General features: G+C 39.6%; 1 protein-coding gene across 1 annotated transcript; it reads left to right on the top strand.

Annotated features, from left to right (window-relative positions):
- Positions 1-2164: 2164 nt before the first annotated feature.
- Positions 2165-20568, top strand: slc5a1 (solute carrier family 5 member 1). Its single transcript, XM_036528411.1, has 15 exons — positions 2165-2469; positions 5112-5183; positions 6136-6240; positions 6383-6442; positions 6689-6793; positions 6953-7058; positions 9577-9657; positions 9749-9960; positions 10853-10988; positions 11827-11934; positions 13450-13600; positions 13782-13950; positions 14545-14760; positions 15373-15478; positions 19766-20568. The coding sequence occupies exons 1-15, from the start codon at positions 2332-2334 to the stop codon at positions 19978-19980; spliced, it is 1980 nt and encodes a 659-aa protein (XP_036384304.1). The 5' UTR covers positions 2165-2331; the 3' UTR covers positions 19981-20568.
- Positions 20569-24075: the final 3507 nt, after the last annotated feature.

The raw sequence follows: 24075 nt of genomic DNA, 5'->3' as shown, positions 1-24075 counted from the left end.
TTATTTGGGTATGAGAATGCTATTTAGTATTTGGCATTTACATTACTTATCACTCATCTGAAATGAAAAAAGCATGATGACTGATGTAACAAAACATGAGAGATATAGCACTATTTCCTTTCAGAATGCCTCAGAACAAACTCTGTTGTTTAATCTAAACAGGTTTTTATCCACATTTTGGTCATGCTCAATTAATCAATAGGAAATGCGATCTAAGACTGCCATGCTTACTGCATCTGATCTAATGGGATTTTTTTTTCTTCATTCAGTGTTTTGAAACTACAGAATCCTGCTGAAATCAACCCATCAGATCTTGCATTCCTGTGTTTTGATTATGCATAGCTGTTGGAGGGGGTTTCCATTGAAAAGTAAAGATTACCGGGTTGTCACATAATTGGTGACAAATTATGTTAACAAACTCATCAGACAACTTTAGGAATACGGTTTTTCTCTTCATAGAGTATGATTAGTTGGAAGTCAGGCAGAATTTAACTGAGTCATTTGGTTTGAAGATGGAAGACTGTATATTACGTTGGTCTTATTTATAGTGACTTATTGTACACAGCTTATAGTTTTATCATATTGTCACTTCATATGGCTGAGTATTTATTGCAGCAAGTCGGGTTAAATACCCCAAGGGTATAGCAGCAGTGGCCCACTTGTGAATCAGTGACCAGTGGGAATTGTATGGCAAGATGGAAATGGAAATAAAAGGCTTGGAAACAAACAAACTAATTAATAACCATGAAGCAACATTAATACAGAAAATGTATTTATTTTTCATTTTGACAGATTTGATCCTCATAGTCCTCATGGTCTTCATAGCCTCAGTGTAATATATTAACTCCAAACTCCAGTTCTCAGTGGTTCTTTTGACTCTGGTGTATCAGCTTCTGATAATACTATTTGCAGTTCCAAATGAAGATATGGGAGGAGAATTTTCATACAATTCCTATGCAATCAATCGAATTTACACAAACCGGTTATATCCACAGCTATAGAAATCCCACTTCCTACGTTTATTCAGTGTCAGCTGTTCACAGCATCTCTCCAACACCTGTGTCTTTTCTTTGTATGATGTCCAATTTGGGGATTAACACCCCCAGCCTGTGGCCAGGTGCAATCCCTTCATCAGATTCCAAACCAAATTTAAGTACCACTATCCCTGCATCAGTTGCAACCTTCATGCATTGATTGTGTGGACATTCATATTTCCTGAATTGTTTAAATCTTAAATAAGTGTGGTAAAATACAGTCTTGAATCTAAGTGTGGTGAGTTTTATGCAAAAAGGGGAAAATACAGCAAAGCTTAACGAATATGAAATACTCAAGTGCACTCAATCTAGATAAATCAATATATATTCTTGCATGTGTCTGTGTGTGTATGTGTGTGTGTGTGCATGTGTGTGTGCATGTATGTGTAGAAAATTAGAACTCAGAGTTTATTCTTTTTGCCATCTGTATGATTGTGGATATCTGACAAAACTCATTGACGGCACATTATGTGCAATTACATTACATAACCACAAACCCTGCAGGCATAATAATGCATTTGAAACAGTAATGAACTCTTTGGTCAGGCCACCATCATATCATTATATCAGCGAAAAAAAGAACTTTTCTTTTTTGTCAAAGTCCCCAAGTGTCCTGATAACATTTCTTTTGGCATGCCTTTGTGAAAAGGGCCCAAGATTATATAGTTGTTTCTCAGCCAAGTTTGGGCTGAAGTGCCCAAGTTTAGTGATTGAGAGGCAAGAAATGCTCACCCACATCAAAGGCCCACACAAATTACTTTGTCTACACCAGATATTCTCAATGTGGGCTTGGTCACCCACTTTGTATGCTGGCTTTAGCCTTTCCACCAAGTGAAAACGACATCGTAAATGCTGATCTGAATGTTTGTTTCCTGCATTAATTTTCCATGAAAAACATTTTGAACTTTGCAAGAGCATGATTCATACTTACGCATAAGCTTGATGACCTCTGTTGTGTAGAAAATATCCCAAATGCCGACCTTTTTACTTGATTTATTTTACGGTAACACATTTCTTTCCTTGACAGGTTTCCTGGTGAGTTGATCATTAATAAGTCTGGGGTTTGCTTTAGTACACATTCACTGACTAACACACACTCACACACACACACACACACACACACATCCATGCACACTTCCAAGCACACTATCATTGACTCTCTCTCTCATTAGAGCGCACGCAAGCGTACATACACTCACATTATACTCACAGGGGTTACCTGCTGGATCAATATATAAGAACAGGGGAGTGTGGTACTTTGGCTCCTTATCCCCTGTTACAACAATCAACAAGCAGAATGGCAGAGGAGTACTTTGGATTTTCCTGGGTCCGTAATATAGAAAGAAGCAACAATGCGACCGTGGCCATAAACAACCCAGCTGATATTTCAGTGATTGTGATCTACTTTCTGGTAGTCCTGGCTGTTGGAATATGGGTGAGTCTGAATCTTCCAGTTTGCCGGTGTGCAACTTTACTGTGACTAACAGTGGTGTTTACTGGCTTGGCAATAGTTAACCTTGGTCAACATCACAGAGTACACAGTTTTCGCCTCCAGGGACATTGAAAAAACAACCATATAACCTAGAATTTCCATAAGAATGATTGAAATGGCTTGCACCAGTTATTCCCTGACTTCCATAACAAAAACAAGAATCTGGAAAGTGAATCTATAATTATCGAGCCAAAAGAAAATGTGTATGTGTGCATGAGTAGTAGTTTGAGGTCGAAAAACTGTGCTACCACAAAAATTAATGGAACTTAAATTAATGGAACAACTGCTGCATATAGTACATAATTTATGTATATACCTGATTTTTTATTATCTGTAGGAAAACCACAATTTACTTATTGGGTATGACCATTAAATAATTAAAAATTGTTGCTGAATACTATAAAATGGGTAGGATGTGTAACAGTGTATGTCACATGTTCATTCATTTATTTTTTGGGTTGCATCGGAACTGCATTGGCAGTATTCTGGTGAGTCTTAAAAGTGAATAGGAAGAGCTATGGTTCTAATTAATGATTTCAAAAGAAAAACTGCTCACTTACCGCAGAGGAAAATGAATTTGTTGGTTTGTGTTCAAAGGTGCATAGAGGTGGGGTTGAAGCTATAGAGAAATTGTGATATTGTAAGGGCCAGTTTTCTACTGTTGTGTGCATGCTGTCATTGCTTTTGACTGCTTTTTCCCTGTTGTGTTCCCATACTCACACAAGCTTCAGTTAGATCTGCCATGCTACCACATGAGAATTCAGCTTGCTCTGATGCAATATTGTATCTATTCATTTCTTTCATAGTATCTTGGGGGATTTACAAGGCCATCATGACAACACACATAAAGTGCACGTCACAAGGGCTACAAACACAAGGACATTTTCAGCACAGCGTATCACGTAATACATCGGAGATAAAGTGTCAAGCTGGAAAAAACAGGATTTGGTCACCGGGTCATTTTGCTGGAATGCAGTGCTAATTCACATTTCTCATGAATAGTTTAAAAGAGTGGCAGTGGAGTTCCTGAGTTCTTGTGCTCTTGCTCTCTTTCTGTTTAACTGCTGGTTAACATTACTGTCCATAGGCCGGCCACCTTTTGTCCAGCCATCAGTGTTTTTGTATTGTGCACACACTAATTAAAATTCAACACAATTAACTGTCAGACATGTTCTCAGCATCTTGGCATTATGAAAGATGCACTGGTAAATAGCAGAGTTATTTTTTTTTCTGCAATGAGAAAATACAGAAGATAGATTGGCTTGTTATACATAACTACAGCAACAATGACAAATGAATCCATTTAGCATGTAAAGATGTAATATAATTTAAAAAATGCTTACATTTTTAAATATCAAACAATGCAAGATGTTTCCTGAGGATTCATTTAAAATGAAACTTCCACAGACATTTTTTGTGAAAGGTTAAGTCTCTTTTCACACATTTTCTCACTTTAAAAATCTTTATGACATTTATGCTTTAAATACATTGCTATATCAGCATGTTTCCTGTTTTAGCTACTCAGATGCATTATTTACATTGTGTAATGCATGAGTAGGTTCCCCCAATGATTCACTTTCAATATACCTGAAACATTAATGTCTGGGTGAACCAAAAGAAGGCAAAATGTTGACAAAAAGAGGTTACAAAAAACCTTTGCACTGTCATTGAAAACAGAGAGGATGTAAAACTGTGCAGGCAAACAAACAGTAACAATCTGAATTCCAGGATGTTTTTGAGGACTTGGCTTCACATTGTGTTCAGTGATCAGCATACCGCTGTATATATTTGGCAGTATGTCACTGCCAAAAGGTGTAGGTCATGTCTTTGCTCTTGTCTCTGTCAACCCCTGCAGAACATAACCTGCAGATGCAGCTCCTCTCCTGAGGATCACTTTGAAACCGCTGTAGTTTTGCAGGATTATACAATTTGCACTTTTCTTTAATCACTCTATTCATTTTTATCACTTCACTGTATTGGTCTGCAAGTTCTGGCTGATGTTCATAACTCCTGTCACAACCAGTCCAGGTTTGTCAGAATGACTCTTCGCATGTGCGTCCTTCAGAGAGCATATGGTACTAGACTATACATTATAACAGAAAACAACCAACAGTGTCATTTGCTCTTATAATGAAAACATAGATATGAAGCGCATCAACAGCATGCTCCATTCCAGTCATTCAACACAAGTACATTTATAGGCAAGCTGTAATTACAGACCTGTATGATATGATGCAATCACAAGAACTAGAGCATTCATTTTCACAGAGCATTTCTCAGTGGAAGCCATTTCTTGCATCGAAACACCATTGATTTCTCCCTATTTGATGACTTTGGCCACAAGTACTGACAGCTAGGTGGAACCTATTGCCAGAACCTATATTCTGTCATCCTTTGAAGCCTGAAGAGGGATAAAAACATACTATTGCTTTAAGTCATGGTGAAGCAATTATAATATATTATTTATTACAAAATTGCCTGTGTTGCTGCTCAGGTCGATTATAATAACATGACTGCACAGAGGTAAACTGCTGCTACATGCTGGAGGAAACTACTGAAATGGTTCTTCTTCTTTGCTCTGACAGGCGATGCTAAGCACCAACCGTGGGACGGTGGGCGGGTTCTTTCTGGCAGGACGCAGCATGGTGTGGTGGCCGGTGAGTGGGGCTCATTACGGAGCGAGGGGGAGGAGATGAAGGGGCAGTGTAGCATAGTGGTAAGGAGCACGACTCGTAACCGAAAGGTTGCCGGTTCAGTTCCCTGCTGGGGCACTACCCTTGGGCAAGGTACTTAACCCACAGTTGCCTCAGTGAATATCCAGGTGTATAAATGGGTAACGTGAAAAAATTGCAACCAATGTAAGTCGCTCTGGATAAGAGCGTCTGCTAAATGTCAATAATGTAATGTAAATGTAATGAAGGGGGAATGTTACAGGAAAGAGGTGACAAAGAAGTGAGGAAAGAAAGATTATATTTGTGAGGAAAAGGAAGAAAGCAAGTTGGGAAAATAATAAAGGGATAACCCTAAAGAGAACAGTCAGATGTAAAGGAGAGCAGACAATGAGAATGGATGTATTTATCACCTTTATCAGCTTCCCCTCCATCCTCTGTAGTCATTGTTTCTAAAAACATTTTGAAAGGACTGTGGCCCTCCTATCATGGCCTCAAAACACTGCTGGTAATGACAGATTCCACTACTCCAAGGGTTCATGACCAGTATCATAGGGGATTTAACAACCTGATCTCATGTGAAAAGAGGTTTTGTAACTTCCTTAATCCTTAATCTACTATATATAGCAGTTGATTCTATTCATCTCATCATTGCAAATTCACTCTGACATAATGCATGGAGTGGAGCACTGAAAACAGAAAGGATAAAATGGGTTGGAGTAGGTATGTCCACCGATTACTGCCCAGAATATGTTTTTGTGTGTGTAGCCGCAACTGAAATATATATGTATATATATATATATATATATATATATATATATATATATATATTTCAGTTGCGGCTACCATATGAAAATATACAGTGTGACATGACTCCTAAATAAACAGATTGCCTGCGTTTCTGTTTCCCCGAAAATGGCTGATCTGTGTCCCTCTGCAGATTGGCGCATCCCTCTTTGCCAGTAACATCGGTAGTGGCCACTTTGTGGGACTGGCTGGGACTGGCGCTGCCGCTGGAATCGCCATTGGGGGATTTGAGTGGAACGTGAGTGCCATCACAAGTGACTAATGAAGTCATTTTATTGTAAAATTACTGTTGTAGGAGTAATAATGGTGGCAGTATTCAAAGTCTTGATTGTATCATTGAGAGTCTGATTAGCAGAGACTGAGGTGAAACTGTGTTGCAGGCTCTTGTGGTGGTGATAATCCTGGGATGGATTTTCGTGCCCATCTACATTAAGGCTGGGGTAAGTACCTGTATGTGTGTGTGTGTGTGTGTGTGTGTGTCTATGTCTGTGCATGTGTGTTCCTTTGCTTGTATGTGTACACATTTACCAATGCCTGCATTTCCTCTGTGTGCCCATTTTTGCCCTAGGAAATGTGTAGTTGTACACACTTCCTTTTTGAGTTCCACGTGTGTGCTTCGTCACCTGTATCTGTGTGCTCTTTGTGAGACTCATACGCAGGTTCTGTGCTCTGCTGGATCTGCCTAGGTTGTAACAATGCCTGAGTACCTGAAGAAGCGCTTTGGGGGACAACGCATACGCATCTACCTCTCAGTACTTTCCCTGCTCCTATACGTCTTCACCAAGATCTCTGTGAGTCCCTGCATTGGTGCCTACATACATGTAATGTTTTACATTATGCCCTCTATGCAATGTAGTACTGATATTTGAATGCCATTATTTAATATTTCAAAGACATTAACAGTGTGCCTCTTCCATCTCAGCATCCCTCATTTCTCTTCTCTCCTTCAGGCGGACATGTTCTCTGGGGCAATATTCATCAACCAGGCCCTGGGGCTGAACATTTATCTGGCGGTCATTCTGCTGCTGCTGATCACCGCTCTCTACACTGTCACAGGTCCTTCTGTCTGACAGCTGGCCTTCCCTCTGTCGCAGATCTGCCCATCTGTGTACCTATCTTTCTCTCATTTCCTCTTCCTATGTTTATTACGCAATTACACTATTACACTATATATTGGATTGTCACTATATATTTATATATACAACACTGAGTTAAAAAGCTAAAAAGACAAATCCAGCATGTTGAGGACAATGTATATACTTGTCTACAGATATATGCATGGATATATTTAGGGTTGGAATAATTGCTCTTTGGGTGCATTCACTTCACCTCGGTGTAATTGGTGAGACAACTTGACAACCTGGAGTGACAGCTCGGAGCAACAAGTGTTCATGCGATTTCAACTTTTTAGGAATAGTCAAAACTGGAAATTTGAGGTCATTTGTAAATTCTTGTTGAGGCTTGTGACAGTAAAAATCAGATTATTCACAATTAATAGATATTACCTCATTCTGAAGGACATCAAGGAGTAAAGAAAGCTATTTTGTGTGATACAGTTAACCTGTTAGCTTTCAAATGATTCTGTTATTCTTTGGATAAAAGCAACTTACTAACAATAGCATAAATATATATTGCAGGTCTGCAAATAAATAAAAAAGTATATCTACATATAGTTAAAATTAACTATAGTAAAATTATGGTTTTGTTATTAGCCATGGCTGTAATTGTGGCCATTCGTCTTAATATTTCCATGGTATATGACATCAAAGGTCAGGAAGTAGGAGAAACCTCAGAAAGGCTCAGAGATGATACCTGAGTTTCCAACTACCAATTGCGGATTAGAACAACTTTTGTACAATTACGCTGATATGATGTGAATGCAGCATTAGTGTTGGTTGGTTTTGGTTGATTTTCCAACAGCTTTATAAATCTCAACTGCCAAATTTAACAGGTATCAGTCAGATTTGATTCATATCAATAACAACATGGATAACTTAATTTCAAGCTAGCACAGCAGTACTATGGCACAACTATATAGAATTAAATTTTAGGCTGCAACATTAGGATTGTGAGTGTTACCCAGATGAGTGTAGGCTTCATTCATCTCACAGTATGTTCTAGGTCAAGCATTCAGGTGGCCTGTGTCTGTCTCATCTGTTTTGAGCTATTTGTGTCTCTTGTGTTGTGTAGACAACGCTACCCATGTGTAGGGGACTGAGCAAATTTATGTAGCCTCAGTAAAGGACTGAGTCATGCTGTCATTCATTTTTGTCTAGCACACCTTTGGGAAAAGGCATAAGGAAACACTCTGGGCCAGACATACCATTTCTCAGCCAATAGAAACACACCCATGCTTCAGTGAGGCAGTAGGTAATAGGACAATAAAGGCATAATTGCTCCTGTAATCTCCAGTACAGTATTCTTATCTCCACAGTAAGGCAAGTCTAAAAGGGTAAAGTCTGTCCTTTTTGTTTATGACACTGAAATCAGCATACGATAATCGAAAACTGCTCAAAAACAATCTGTCCTGACTCACAAGTTGTCTGCTTACCTCAAGCTATTTTTCCATGGCAATCAGCAATGAATCTTACTCCATCACTGTCAGATGTCACGATACGCTCCATGTATGGCTCTGTCATTAAGCCTGATTCTCTTTTTCATTTGCATTAATGCACATGATATGTCAGTCAATCTGCTGTATTCTCTGATAAGAGCAAGCTTTTAACTTATGTTTATCTCCAACATATCAATACGTGATCTTTATTTGAACGCAGTTGGCAGCTACACAATGCCCTTTGGCGATGTTCACTTTTACACATATATTGATGCATATTGTATTGTGTGATACAAAAAAATAACAATGCTCTGGAGGTGGATATAAACCAAACCAGTGTATTTTTGCTTAAAAAAATTAACTTGTTAGGATTGATTTGCCAAAACAATCAAGTACATGCACAGCTGGGCTTATGTCCAAGACCAGCGTGGTAGACGGTATGTCCTGCTCAAACAGAGCACCCCTCCCCAAAACAAAAAACAAATAAGAGAGCGGCTGTCGATTGCAAAGTGAATTTTTTATTGTGTTGAATATGACTATGTGTGTACACAGTATGAATTGCTTGAATGCGGGCAACAACAGAAAAAAATGGAATGAAACTGGCCTGAAAAGCTAACAGAGCGAAGCTTGATGGCTTCTTTAGACAGTGCTAGGGTATGTGACTACTCCCCAGCCTAAATCAAAGCTAGTGGAGCATTATGTGGTGTGTCATGGCATGGACACCGCCTATGTATACAGCTAAACTCAGGAATGGAAATACCTTGTTGCTGTGGTGGAAAGCACTGAAAGATACAATATGTGCTGCCATCAGGTTATGCAAATAGTTTGCGGAAGACAAACAAAACTGTGGTGCCCTGAAAAGTGTACTGACATGTTGAAGCAACCCCTTAGCCATGGCAGGGGAACTTACTCACTGCAACTTCCTTGTGTTTATGGCTATATCTGTGTTGTATTTCGTATGCTTTTCATGCCTATGTGTTACTAATTGCTGTATGTGTATGTGTGTGTTTGTGTGTGCAGGAGGCCTGGCTGCTGTCATATATACAGACACCCTGCAGACGATCATCATGGTGGTGGGCTCCTTCATCCTCATGGGCTTCGGTGAGCACTCCTCCCCCTCTGCCTCCACCTCTCTCTCATGGCAATTACGGCCACATCACAGTGACACGCAAAATCTCTCCTGTCTCTGCAGCTTTCACTGAGGTCGGGGGTTATGACAATTTTGTGAAAAAGTACATGGAGGCCATCCCTACGGTTATCAATCCCAACATCAGCGAACGTTGCTACACCCCGAGACCGGACGCCTTCCACATCTTCCGAGACCCCCTCACTGGAGATATGCCCTGGCCTGGCCTGATCTTTGGCCTCACAATCCTGGCTACGTGGTACTGGTGTACTGATCAGGTACTGCTCACACCAGCTGTCCTTAGGGGGCAGGAACACATGCATGGTCTTGACACACAAACGCACACTATTAAAAACAATATTGAAAACTGCCAACAGATGATTTTTATTCAATTAAATATCTTTTGTATTGTATCTAGAGTAGCACTGCACATTGTTTAAGAGAGTGCTGTGTGCAGATGATATAATATCAATAGTTCAGTAACATAAACCAAAAGGAAGTGGGACGCATTTTTGTGTTCAATATGAAATTGTAATGCTGGCAGCTCTGTTGGGTCATCATAAATTTCCCCATGTTCAATAGGAATGTGCAGAAAAATGTGCATTCTCTGTTATTTTTTTCAAAGCTTCTTCCTTTTCATCCCAGTGAGGTTTTGGCCATGGTTTTTTATGTTTTCAGAATAATTGTCAAAATTGAGGAAGCACAACTACATTTCACAGGGAAACATTTTAAAATGGATTTAGCAGTGGCATGTGACCCCACCCCACCCCACCCTCAACCCCAATACCCAGCCAGTCCTGTCTGCCTTGTTCCCACCTTTGTACTCCTACTGCAGCCTGTTTTCCTCACTACCCTCCTTCCTTCCTGCTCTCTCTCCATCTCCTGCCCTACCCTGCCCTGCAGCAATATTGCCCATTCACTTCCTGCTTCCTTCCCTTCCTACCCCTCTTGCTGCCAGAGTTTCTGGAGGAGGGAACAAGTTTATTTGCCAGTGCTGGAAATCTAAAACCGGTCTCCCTATCTACAGCACAGCGAAATTACCACATAGCTAACCCCCCCACACCATCACCTAGATCACTGGGTCACACTTGCTTGTGCTGCTTTCTTCCTCTGACCCCGCTTGCCTGTCTTCCTCCCACTAACATACCACTGCCTCTGCCCCTCCCTCAGGTCATTGTGCAACGCTGTCTGTCTGCTAAGAATATGTCCCACGTGAAGGCTGGCTGCATCATGTGTGGCTACTTGAAGCTGCTGCCTATGTTTCTGATGGTGTTCCCTGGCATGATCAGCAGGATTCTGTACACAGGTCAGAATAATGGCCATGGGGAGGGAGGAGCCAGGCAAGAGTCAGGAAACAGCCACTTAAGGGGCAGGTCACTGCAGAGCAACATAAGCGTAAGACTCCATAGGCTCCTGCTGGTGAAAGACACAAATGCAATTCACCTAGAATGCAAAAGATCATCCACATTAGAGTATCCTCCTAAATGGAGGAAACCATGGAGGTAGGGCATACGTCCAGACAAGTCGTTTCTGGTCTTGGTACTGGGGACCCAGGGTGTTTGCTGCTTTTTGGTCTTCATGAGCTCAAGGAAGTAGGATTCATAGAGCTGGTAACTAAATACTGTATGGGCATACCTCCAGGGTTTAAGCAGCAAATATTAGCACAAATGAATTGAAGTCATGAGTCTGTTTGTCAGTGCTGACATTCATCCAACAGCACAATCTGTAGCAGATAAACATCTATCATGATAAACTTTACTGTTGTGAAGGAAATTTGTCTTAGACACATGATGCTTGGTATGTAGAGAGGACAGTACATTTCGATAGGTAACTCACCAGCACAGCATAGCAACAAATTGCATGTTGCCCATCAGACATACATTAAAAACATTACACACACACACACACACGAATGGAATTGAATGAAAACCAGCATGCAGGATGTATCTGGATCCCGCAGACCAGGATTTAGAAACACTTATCTACACTGCAGACTAGACCTACAGTTGTGAAATCAGAGCAGTTTAGTATACTTGTCATACAGTATGCCTTGCAGCAGGTTAAAGATGGATGCAGTGTTCAGGGGAACAGACATGTTGTATGATGAGTTCTGACAGATGCATGCCTGCTGTCTTGTTTTCCAGATGTGGTGGCCTGTGTGGTCCCAGAGGAGTGCCAGAAATACTGTCAAGCCAGTGTGGGATGCAGCAACATTGCCTACCCTAAGCTGGTGGTGGACCTCATGCCACAAGGTAGGCCATCCAGGACACCATTCATACAGTACCTTCATACAGCTAATGCGTGGCAGATGAGTTCAGATAATAAAGTGATTTTATACTTCTCAAGGATCTCCTTTCCTCCTTGGATAGATCCTCTCTCACAAAGTGGCAGGAAAAATGGCAGAGTCAGTAGCAGCAGTATTATTAGAAGCTGTAGCAGCAGTAGACATGGCACTATTAGCAGCGGTAACAGTACCAACAGTAATAGTAGTGCTTAAAAAATAGAAGACATCAAAAGTCAAGGGAAAAAAAGAAGAAAGAAAATGAAATCCAAAACCTAATATCATGACAACTTGCATGTGTGAAGTTACAAATTTTGTTCTGTATGATTGGAACCAATGGAGCAGCGGTGTGCATAGCATGCTTTACATTATCTGCAGCTAGTCATTACTGCTAATAGGAGTGAAGGAGACAGGGAGGGGATTGTATCTTAAGTCTTAAGTGGGTGCACATGTCTTGTAGACTTATTGAGAGAGAACTGTGTACAAACAACACACTTATGCACAGTGACAGTGCTACACAGCCTCACCTGCACTTTGGTGTTAGTGCACAGCTCGCTTAACTCTCGCAGGCTGTGTCCACCTCTTAGGTCTCCTGTTTACTGAAATGATGCGTTGTGATTATTCCTTTGTCCTTTGCTAGTGTACATATGCCATGTTCCTTTTCATGGAAATTGCATTCTACAGTCATACATATATTAGAAATAATAAAAAATCAACCACACTTTACTTTGGCATGATGTTATTCCAAGTTCACTTTTCTGAGGGTCCCACAGAAGTTTTCACCTGACTGCTCTGACCCCTGGCACCTCACTGAAGTGATCTTATGCTGTGCTGACAGATAAATGTTGGCTAGACTGGGATGCATTCAGCCCCCAGATTTAATTCATTTCCCCCTATTGTCACAGGTATCTGTAATATGACTATGTTCTTAACAGATATAGAAGACAGATATTACTAATAGGCCCAGGAGCTCTCAATGGCTGGAAGTGACGAACATCAATTTTAGACAAGGATTCTGATACCCACTCAAGCTCAAGGGGGCCAAATCCCTTTATTCCTCAAAGAAAGGACTCTCACCATACAGCAACAATCATCATATAAGTGTTTTTCACAGCTAACCTATACAATAGACAGTAACTGTGCCAGGCATAGTAGGGAATGACGTCACATTTCACGAAAATGTAAATGTTAGCAAAGTGCTATAATTTAATTTTTTCATATTCAGAGGTACTGCACAATCCTTTGATATCAAGGTATACACTGAACGGAAAGCTGGAATGGTAATTTGCTAGTAAAAAGTACATAGGTGATGCAAGAAGTACTCTCGTGGCATAGCACAAATGCAAGTTAATTTATGTCTCCAGTATCACGTTCTTGACGCATATAATGGTCTATTTTTTTTTTTTTACCAAATAAATCTCTCTTGCGTGACAATGTCTTTTTTTGTCTGCCTCCCTCCATTGTGATAACTCCTCTCTCCCCGCAGGTCTTAGAGGATTGATGCTGTCTGTGATGTTGGCATCTCTTATGAGTTCACTGACCTCAATCTTCAACAGTGCCAGCACCCTCTTCACCATGGACATCTACACCAAAATTCGCCGCTCTGCCTCTGAGAGAGAGCTGATGATCGCTGGCAGGTACCTGACACATGCTGCAAGGGGGTCTGTGTTTAGTGTACCAGTGAGGGTACAGTATAGGTGTCTGTGTGCACATGTATGTTTGTGGTTGTGTGAGAAAACTTCTCTGTGCTTTACATACATTTAACTATGTGTGGGTTTATATGTGAAATTGTTTGTGCCTGTGGTTGTTCATGGATAGGCTGTTTATCCTGGCACTGATCGGGGTGAGCATCGCCTGGATTCCCATTGTTCAGACAGCCCAGAGCGGCCAGCTCTTTGACTACATCCAGTCCATTACCAGCTACCTTGGCCCACCCATTGCTTCAGTTTTCCTGCTTGCCATATTCTGCAAGCGTGTCAATGAGCCGGTACGTTGTGGGTTTAAAACCGACTGTTGCTTTCATTGCAACACAAATGAGCCCTACGTCCTTAGTGTCACTTCCTTTTGAAATCTACTTGCCCTGCTCCATATGTTTTCATGTAAGACAAAACCCTTTAATATCACATAGATGCCCAATTACAATTACATCAACATTCATTCATTCATTCATTAATCAACACTGGCTTCTAAGCATAAGGTGGAAATAACACACAATTTTGACAAACATGTAGCCTGCATTCTTCAACCAAAGGACTTTATCTGTCATAGAGTTTTAGTTTCTCCCCCTTCCAATAAAAAAGTTAATAACTAAATTGATAGTTTGTTGCCCACCATTGTTAGCTAGCTAAAGTAGAGGATATAAAGTTCGATTAGGAGAATTTGTTTAAATTTGAATAATCATGGATTGATGCCAAGAGAATTATCTAAAGCCATCTAGACAGTCAGTCCCTTTTTGAAATTCAGTATATGAGAATACTAACTGCACATTCTTTGCCACTCCTGGTTTTTGTAATTAACTAATTGCTGGCATTTAGCTGATTATTTTAATATTGTTAAAAATTAATGGTCTTCCCTTTCACAGGGCGCATTCTATGGGTTGGTGATTGGATTGGTCGTTGGACTGGTGCGAATGATTGCAGAGTTTGCCTTCGGAACTGGCAGCTGTGTCAATCCCAGCAACTGCCCCAAAATAATCTGTGGCGTGCACTATCTCTACTTTGCTCTTCTGCTGTTTGGACTCACCTGCCTGTTGGTGCTGGGAATCTCCCTAATGACCAAGCCCATTGATGACAAGCATGTGAGTGCAGTTCACCCACAGTATGCCTTGAATGGGTGACATGTTCTGTGTCCATGTGCAGTCGGGGAGATGCGACTGCATATGACCTTTAGGAAGATGTATAGATTTTGTAGGTGTGGTGTATGATGTATGTTTAAAATTTATACCAACAGTACACACTGTTTCCTCCGAAAATGATTCTGTTGGTACGCATGGGATTATCCTATCCAAGGTGGATGTCCATCAGATAAATCCCCAATGCAAATTTCCCTGTATTAATTTAGAAAAATAGTGATTTCACTAAATAATTACATGCAACACATAAATTAACAGGGAAATGTACCAGCATCAAACCTTTGACAAACAATCAATATCTGTCATGTGCTGGTCATCGAACTGTTTCGTTAACAAGCAGACATCCTGGGGTCACGACTCACCGAAACATGCATTAAGAAAGTTATTGTAGTCATTTCATATGCATTTCTTACATCCAAAAGATTTAGCTCATTGACGTGCCACTTTCCTTCCAGCACCTGAGAAAATGGGACGTACTGTGTTCACATTCTCTCTTGCTCGCTTCCTTGTTGCTCCACACTGCTCACCCCATTTGTCCTCTTTGTCCCTCTGTGCCAGCTGTACCGGCTATGCTGGAGTCTCAGGAACAGCACTGAGGAGAGGGTGGACCTCGAGGCCGACGACTGGACTGGACAGGCAGACTCCCACAGCCTGGATGTGGAAGGTGAAAAGCACTTCAGATTCTTTCAAACTGTACTTACTTCCCCACACTGCTGGTTACAACCACTAGTTACACTCCCCACTGCAGTGAAGGTAAAATACATTATAACAACAAGTTGTGGTGGGTGAAATTCACAACTATTAACTGTTCCTCAGCGACAGCATAACCATGTACTTTTGCCCAAGATAGATTAGATACATTTCTTATTCACATATGCATATGTATAATTTGGGTGAGAGTGCTAAAACGGGAGGGAAGTTTTCAGATGCGCTCCATTCAGTATTCTGTTGAATCCCTGTGAGCCAGTTTAAAGTATAAACGTTGCATTTGTGTGGAAAGTTTACAATCTCTCAAAGGCATTGATGCTGTTTTTATTAGCACAAGGTATGGCATAAAGTGAGCACCATGTGGAAGCTTTATAAACCTTCACTTTTGTTAAACTTTAAACAACCATAAAGTAGTAGTTTTATTACATACTGCATTAGATATAAAGTATATAAATATAGATTTATATATTTATATATATAGATACATATTGATTCTTGGAGCATAAACATAATGCTGCCAAATATGAGAAGTTGCCTCGTTACGCATATGCGCAGCATGTATCTCAGCGGACAGCTATGTTGCACAACATAAAAATGAAAACCAGTGCTGTTCAGTACATTTACTTACTTGATGGGTTCATTCTTCCTGACCTGATATTACCACTCATTTGACAATTCATTTTAATGATCTATGTCATTCATGTAAATTACAGTCACTTCATTTACTGTGAGTAGATCATAGGTAACTCTTTATCATTACTGCCAAAAAAATTTGACTTAAGTAAGTGGCATTTGGATAAGCTTGATAACTATGCTATAGTCCACCATAAACTCTGAACAATAGTTTACCTTTGCTCTATTCTGCTCTGCCATGTTACTAATTCAGTAATATACTGTACCTTCTTCCTACTTGTTTTTTATTCACCTATTCAAGGTATGACAGCATGTGTGTTATTTCTTCAGATGGACTGCCAACTATGTTTTTGCTTGAATTGCAAACAGTTAACAGCAGCAAAAGACATTTTCTCTCATTGGCACACCTCCAACTACTGCGCTGTCTTCAATCCTTTAGCCGTGTCTATTGCTGTGCAGAGCAACATTGTTTTTATGCAATACCAAATTCCAAGTTCTGTTCTCACGTTACATAGTCACATAGCAGAATATTTTTTTTCTAATTACCATTCTCCTCATGCGTCTTCATGGGTTGGGCCAGGCAATATGCTGGCCATTGCATTCTGTGATTACTTTATATTGACTTATATATTGATATATTGATAATTGCCTGCTTTATGAAACTACTCCTCGTAACTCATTAACTCATTAACTTCAGACTCACTGTGGCTGCATTGAATCTGCATTTTTGCATTGCAACTGGCATCTCATTAACTGGCTCTGCGTGGGTAGCAGGAATGGGACTGTGTGGTGCATTGACTATAACAGAGCATAATTTTTTAGCCTTCGCATGGCGGTGTGGAGGCCCTCTTTGGGCATATTTCTGTGAGCTCATCTGCTGGCAAAGCAAGGCCTTGTGACGGGAGGCCTGGAGGTCACTGTTACTTACATGTTCCAAGAACTGAATCGCCCTTTATTTGTGTTCATTGAATATTTATGTGGATATTAGCCTAATGCATCCCTGAAAGCATGGGTTGGGATTTTTACTACATCTGTTTTATAGAACAGTAGGTGTCTATCAAAATTGCCTCTATTCTTCATGCTGACTCTACACTTGTAGCACTAAGGGAACATTCACTAGATTGATCTGAATGTACAGACTCTAATATCAATTGTAATTTCAATATAGATTCCTCACATTATGTTCCTTGTGTGCATCTGCATTTTATTACCGTTTAATACCGTTTAATTGGACTGTACGTTCAATTATGTTGTTTCCTTAATGTGAAGTTGTATTCAAACCCCTAAGATCTTTTTCAGTTCTGACTACAATGGCAGCAGTGGTAAGCTCTCCTATGAATACATTTATAAATTTCAGCACAGCTGTCAGTAAAGCAAGTCAATGACTTCTTTATCTTGTAGAGTGAATCAAGGCACAATAGATTGCACTGGCATTGTGACTAATTCATTGATACATTGTGTGTACATAGCTTTTTTGTTATCATGTTATAGACTTTAGCCCTCCTCATTTCCAAGAAATCACTGTTCTTTTACAATACCACATTGCAGTAAATGCATTTTGAAAGACTATAAAGGAGACAAACATGTTTTATTACTCTTTAGAACATACGCATCTATCAGCTTGTGCACTTATAGTGAATATAATCATTTGTTCTGTTTGGAAAAGGAACTTTGGCTCCCACTCAACACATTATGTTTGTTCAGGTCCTACTGTACTATTTTGGCCAAAAATTAATTAATTTATAACATAATTGTGATTCAAGTATTTGTTCATTTTTCTTTCAATTCAAAAATAAAAATGCTTAATGGGGACAAACTCAATTGTTCTAAATCCAAATCTGACAAAGCACTGAGTGGATGAAAACATCTAAACAAGATGACTCATTAGTCCTGTTTTCCAAGTCATGTTATTAGTCATACTTTTGCGGTTTAGAACAAAGCTAAAAGTGGGCTCAAATTTTCAATTCATAACAGCTATTGTTGACCCTGAAAAAAAGAATGAATGATGAAAAATTAGTTATGCTAAATTATGCAATTGCATTTAGATCCAGACTTTTTATGAAAGCTATGTAAACACACAGACTTTGTAATATTTTCACTATGTCATATACCTCTGTCCTTCTTAATTTAAAGCACTGTGTACATCAATAATTTCAGAGGAGGTGCAAATATAGATGGAGGGTTCACTGCTTTCTGGTTAGAGAGGATCCAACAGGTCCCACAAGTATTTTTAATGATAAATTTGACATTTGTCTTTTTTTTATTATTTTGAAAGTGAGAAATTAATACAGCTGTACAATGATATGCACAAGTTATGCATCTACAGCGCTTTCTGCTTTTAACTATGTGATATCCAGCCACCAAAGTCTTCTGCTCAACTGACTGGAATACCACTATGCCTTGCTTACTATTATAGCTTGTTACATAGCACTGTGAACTTTTCAAGTAAAAACAAACAAACTAAAAACTTGGGCTTAGCTCAATGGCTGTTACCTGAGCACCTGTGACCACAAATCATGCAATCATTGGCAAGGAGCACGCAACGTGTTTCCTTTTTATTATTGTTCTCCAGAAGGCCTGCTTGAATATACATTACCAATCACAAGTTTGGACACACTTTTCTTTATTTATCTGTACTATTTTCCACATTTTAGAATAATAGTAAAGCCATCAAAACTATGAAATAGCACAAATTACATTTACATTTCTTCATTTAGCAGACGCTTTTATCCAAAGCAATGTACAAAAGTGCATATAGTGGGCAAACAACAGGCACAAGGGCAAGATGTGTACAGGTCATACAATGCAGATAGTGCTGAAGCTGAGCACAAGGTCAGTGTAGCAAGACAGAACTAATCTGATCTAAGCTTACATAAAACGAATAGAGTCACTGGGACAATAAAGTGCTGCTATACTACTTAGGCAAAAAAGTACTACAGATACAACGTAAGAGATACTACAAGTACTAGCCAAGAATCTTAGATTTACAAGGTCAAATGGCAAGGGTGTCAGTCCAGGTAGAGTTTGAAGAGGTGTGTCTTCAGCCCATGTCTGAGAGGATGGAGTGAAGGAGTTGTTCTCAAGGGGGTGGGGAGTCCACCACTGGGGGGCGATGATGGAAGAGCGATGTTGAGAGGAGCGTGGGCCTTTCGTTCTGTTGGTGGGAGGAGCGAGGCATCCGGATATAGCAGGGCGAAGTTGTCGAGCAGGTGTGTAGGGCAGGATGAGGTCCTGGAGGTATGTCAGGCGGTCTTTTATGCAACAGAAAAGGTGAGGGTCAGAGTTTTGAAGCGGATCTTGGCTGCGACCGGGAGCCAGTGGAGGGATCTCAGTAAAGGGGTGACGCGGGAGAACTTTGGGAGGTTGTAGCTCAGCCTAGCAGCTGCATTTTGGATGAGCTGCAGCAGTTGAATGGTGCAGGCTGAGAGGCCTGCAAGAAAGGCATTGCAATAGTCCAGGCGGGAGAGCACGGTGGCCTGTCAAATGTCTTTGAATGCATTTTCCCCATTATTTTATGTATATATAGAAAAGAAAACATTGAATAAACAAAGGTAAGTGACTTAAGGGTGCATTGTAATCTGTACTTTACCTGCTGTTCTTATGTCTACAGAGCCCTCTGAGGACCAGGGCTTCTGCAAGAAAGCCTACAACTGGTTCTGTGGCTTCGAGCAGAGCAAAGCCCCAAAGCTGAGTCCCGAGGAGCAGGCTGAGATGCAGAAGAAGCTGACAGACACGTCGGAGCGCCCCCTGTGGAGGAATGTGGTCAATGCCAACGCCATCATCCTCCTGGCAGTGGCAGTGTTCTTCCATGGCTTCTATGGCTAGCCTATGTCCTTACTTTTGCTATCAATGGGTCTCGTAGCAACACTATCTTGTATTATTCTCCAGATAATGAAGTTAACTGAAATAACTGTAAAGGAATAACTGAAAAGGAATCCGGATTCATGGTTCTGATCATCTAATGCAGGAGTAAACTGCTCTGTACAGTGCTACAGTGCTAAGATATACATCTGTCTCCATATTTTTTCCCCAAAAAAGCTTGTAACTCCTTTTCAAAGACTTCAGTTAGAAGGCCAGTGTAACTTCTCCTGTCTTATCTTACAAAAGAGTTTTCTCAGCTTGCAGTGCGTTTAAAGTATCCCTTTCACACAGAGGTGCTAATGGTATTTTCTGGTTTTCATGTTTCACCAGTAGCTTGGGAGCTAAAATATGCACAGTGACTACATATTATTCAAACAATACCTCCCAAGTGATTTTACTGAGTAAAGTTTGTCCTTAGAAACACTTTCTGCTGATGTTTATTTATTTGTATTAACATGCCATAAACTATGTCATAAACCACTTCTTTCTTATTTTGGAAATAAATGCCGGAAACATTGTGGAATAGAGTAAAGCGACAATAAGAGAAAATTGACTGGGAAGTGATTGATTGTCCTATTCACTCTGATAGAAGCTAGGTCATCAGAGTTTGGGTGTATTTTTTATGTTCGCTAAAACAATTTGTTTGGTATTTACCGGCAAAGCCATTGTAATTGCACATTTACAGTCATTCCATTGTTTCCAGTCCTTTCGCTGTCTGAGTAATGTGACCTTATTTGGTTTCTGGGCAAAACAATACATGGACGCATCCGCTGTGCTTAGTACATAGTGAACATGTTTTTCCTAATGAGTAATAAGAATCCTGGAATGGGCATTGGTTCTCTTCTCAGTTCTCAGCCTGTCAGAATTGAAAAGTAAATTTTCGTTTTCTTATTTTACTTGTTGACACAAAATTGTCTTGTTTTTGGTGATGTTTTAATAGTATGGGATGAAAAAAAATGCTTGAGAGACTTTAAACTCCTGACTACCAGGTCTGCCCAGTTAACAAGCTCAGAGCGCTGACTGCCTCTTTCCTGTAAGTAGAAACTTTTTAAAAAGTTATACATTTGATCCCAAACAGGGAAGAAAGTTAAAGAAGTTAAAGAAAATATTTTAGCCCAGGGATGTTATGCACAACACAGGTAGTTTTAAATTTAGACATTGTGCAATATTTTAAAGTGATAACACAAAGGAATGCTTTTTCACTATGTGAAAACATTGTAGAGCAGCCACTCAGGTGGATAAATGGAAATAATGAACTCAATAAAAGCCTTTTAGGTGAACTGGCATAGTTTTTAGATTCTGTTTGAAGGGCACATATCTCTTAAATCAAAGTTCAGCACTGTGCCATTTCCTCATTCCTCTTAGGTATTATTCTATTTCATGTTAATAAATGTCTGAGTGGGTATTTTATGTGTAAATAAATGCGGTTTGAATGGATTTGTCAATACAATGCCTCTTCTCAGACACAATGATTGTGGTTCTTTCCATAGCTGCAATATCCCTGTCTCTACTACCCCCTGCAGTCAATAACTTTACCCTACAAGCAAAGTACCCAACAGTTCTCTGAAAGGTCATATTACTGTGTATTGGATAAAAGTGAATGTGAAAATTTTAGATTCAGGACCCCATGAAGAACAACAGATGAGTGCACACTATTGCAAAATAATGTAAAGGAATAAACTTTAACCATAACACCAGAAGAGGTCACAAAAACCAGCCTCGAACAGCTGAAAATAGTTGACTAGTTGAAAGGTTTTTGCAGGGTAAACACTTGGTTATTGTGTACATATTTATTGGGAAGAACAGATATATATCATCAACCTCACTATTTGTATTGGTCTAAGAAACAAATTTTAAGCATTTACGTACAAGTGTTTAGATCAAAATGTGTTTGAATGCATGTTTCCCATTATCTTAATCAGGTGGTACAGGTGTTACATGTATGTATATATACATACATATTCACACATTGATTTGAGTGCCACTGCATCACAGTTCACTTTTACAACAATTCACTACTTCACCAGTTAACCTGGTAAAGTTCCAGTGCTGTAAGTGGTTGAGTGCATGTTAAATCATAAGCATTGCTAAACTGTCAAGGACAATACCATTGGCTTTATTATACTATGTACACTGAAGAAAAAGCATTAATATGATAATATTATAATATCAGTAATATGATAAAAGAGATTTTGACAGGAGATTCTTCACAAAGAGTGTATAGGTAACTGCCAATACAGGAGTAAAACAAAAAACCAAACACACAAAAACACCAAAAATGTGACCATGTGCTGAAGGGCACCTAGATAGGTTTTCTACCGTTCAATACAAAACAATTCAGAAATGACATTTTGCATGTTTTATGCATAGACCCATTAAGTGTGCATGTGTTGATGTGAGAGCCACTCACAAATTCTAATTGAGATTAAGAGGAGTCCTTTGATATTATACCTTCTTAGCCATTGCCCAAATGTGAAGGGTAGTCTCAATGTTTCACACTCCAGCACAGGTGCACAGTGATTAGAAAACATAGAATACAATGTATAAATTGTGAAACATAAAAGCCACATTACAGATGGAAAATTGTAATTATAATGACCCCACAGTGTTTCACTATAACAGTACTGTCTACATCACAACAATGTGTTTCATGACAAAACTGTCATGACTACTTTTGACAATAAAGATGTTGCAATTTCAGCAATGTCTGGTTCCTCTCTGTTTTACAGAGGGAGCCTGATAAGAAATCACTCACAAAGAGACACAGAGTATAAGCATTATAAGTAGTTCATTCAAAATCTGCAACAAAGAAGCAACAAGTTACTGTATCCTTTTTAACATAATTACAAAGTAATGATTAATGACAAAGTGGAACTGTGAAGTATGGAAAAAAATATGCTTGCTATTAAAATAACAAATGAACACTAACATTGTACACACTGAACATCAATTTACTTAATCCATTTATTTTCATATCACAATTGTTCATACAATATATGCACAGAACAGGACTGAAAAGATGTGGCTGGGCTACTGAAATTCTGCTTGTAATGTCATCTTTTCCTGCAATGCATTTTAAATAATATATTAGTGGTGTCTTCTTATTTGCCTGCTTTTTAAGTCCAAAAATTTTCCCCTAAAAGTGCATGAGTGGAATGCTGTTGCTTATTTGCGAGTAAACAGATCTTTGATCTGGGATCATGCTGTGAGCTGCGATGTTCAGCGTGCCACTGCGACCGTAAGACACGAGCTCTGTGTCAACTGCTGCTGAATATAGCCCGCTAATCAGACCCTCCTGCTGTAGTGGGATTACAAAATTGTGTCATTTCAATGTAGGTGGTTCTTCATTCCGTGCCAGTGAAACTAATATAAGCATGGGCGCGTTATAAATAATTCCAAAAGACGTAATCTAATCACACATTTCCTTTAATATCTCTAAAAAGAGACATTTTTATTTCTCAAATACCTCTACCCACTTCTATTTGGTGTCTTGTGTCAATGGGAGGCAAGGAGTTGGCATCACTGTTATAGTAGGCTACTACCATCACAACAGTGAATGGTACATATGTCCTTGTAGCTGAGCTTAGTAGAAGGTAGTGATCAGGATTCTAAAGGCAAAGTTCTAAAGGAAAAATAAAATCTAATACACAGAAAAGTTTAAATGTTTAAATGATGTATGTTTATGCTGCACACCAGCCCTGATATACACTTTGTCTGTCTGAAGGTGAGATTGTAAAGAAGTCATGGAATGACCTGCAAAGCTCCACGGGTGCGGACATGACACACATACATACTTTTGGGTGAGTTAAAGGGAGGTGAGTTTGTTTGCCTTTCTGTTAACTGAGTGGATCCTGTTTCCATGTGATCGCTACCTCAGACAGGAACAATGTCACTTTAGTGGCAACCTGCTGTTCATGCTCCAAGCGGTCTTCCAAGCCTTCATGTTATCCTATGATGTTTTAGCAAAGAACTAACAAATTGGTAATTCACAATGCTTCACCCACAAATGGGGAACTGTGCCAGCTAATTATCTATATATTGAGTGGGAATGTCACCAAG

The sequence above is a fragment of the Megalops cyprinoides genome, chromosome 5 (assembly GCF_013368585.1).
Source record: "Megalops cyprinoides isolate fMegCyp1 chromosome 5, fMegCyp1.pri, whole genome shotgun sequence".
NCBI lineage: Eukaryota > Metazoa > Chordata > Actinopteri > Elopiformes > Megalopidae > Megalops > Megalops cyprinoides.
The sequence above is the reverse complement of the archived record's forward strand: the minus strand, read 5'-3'. Positions and strand labels throughout refer to the sequence as shown.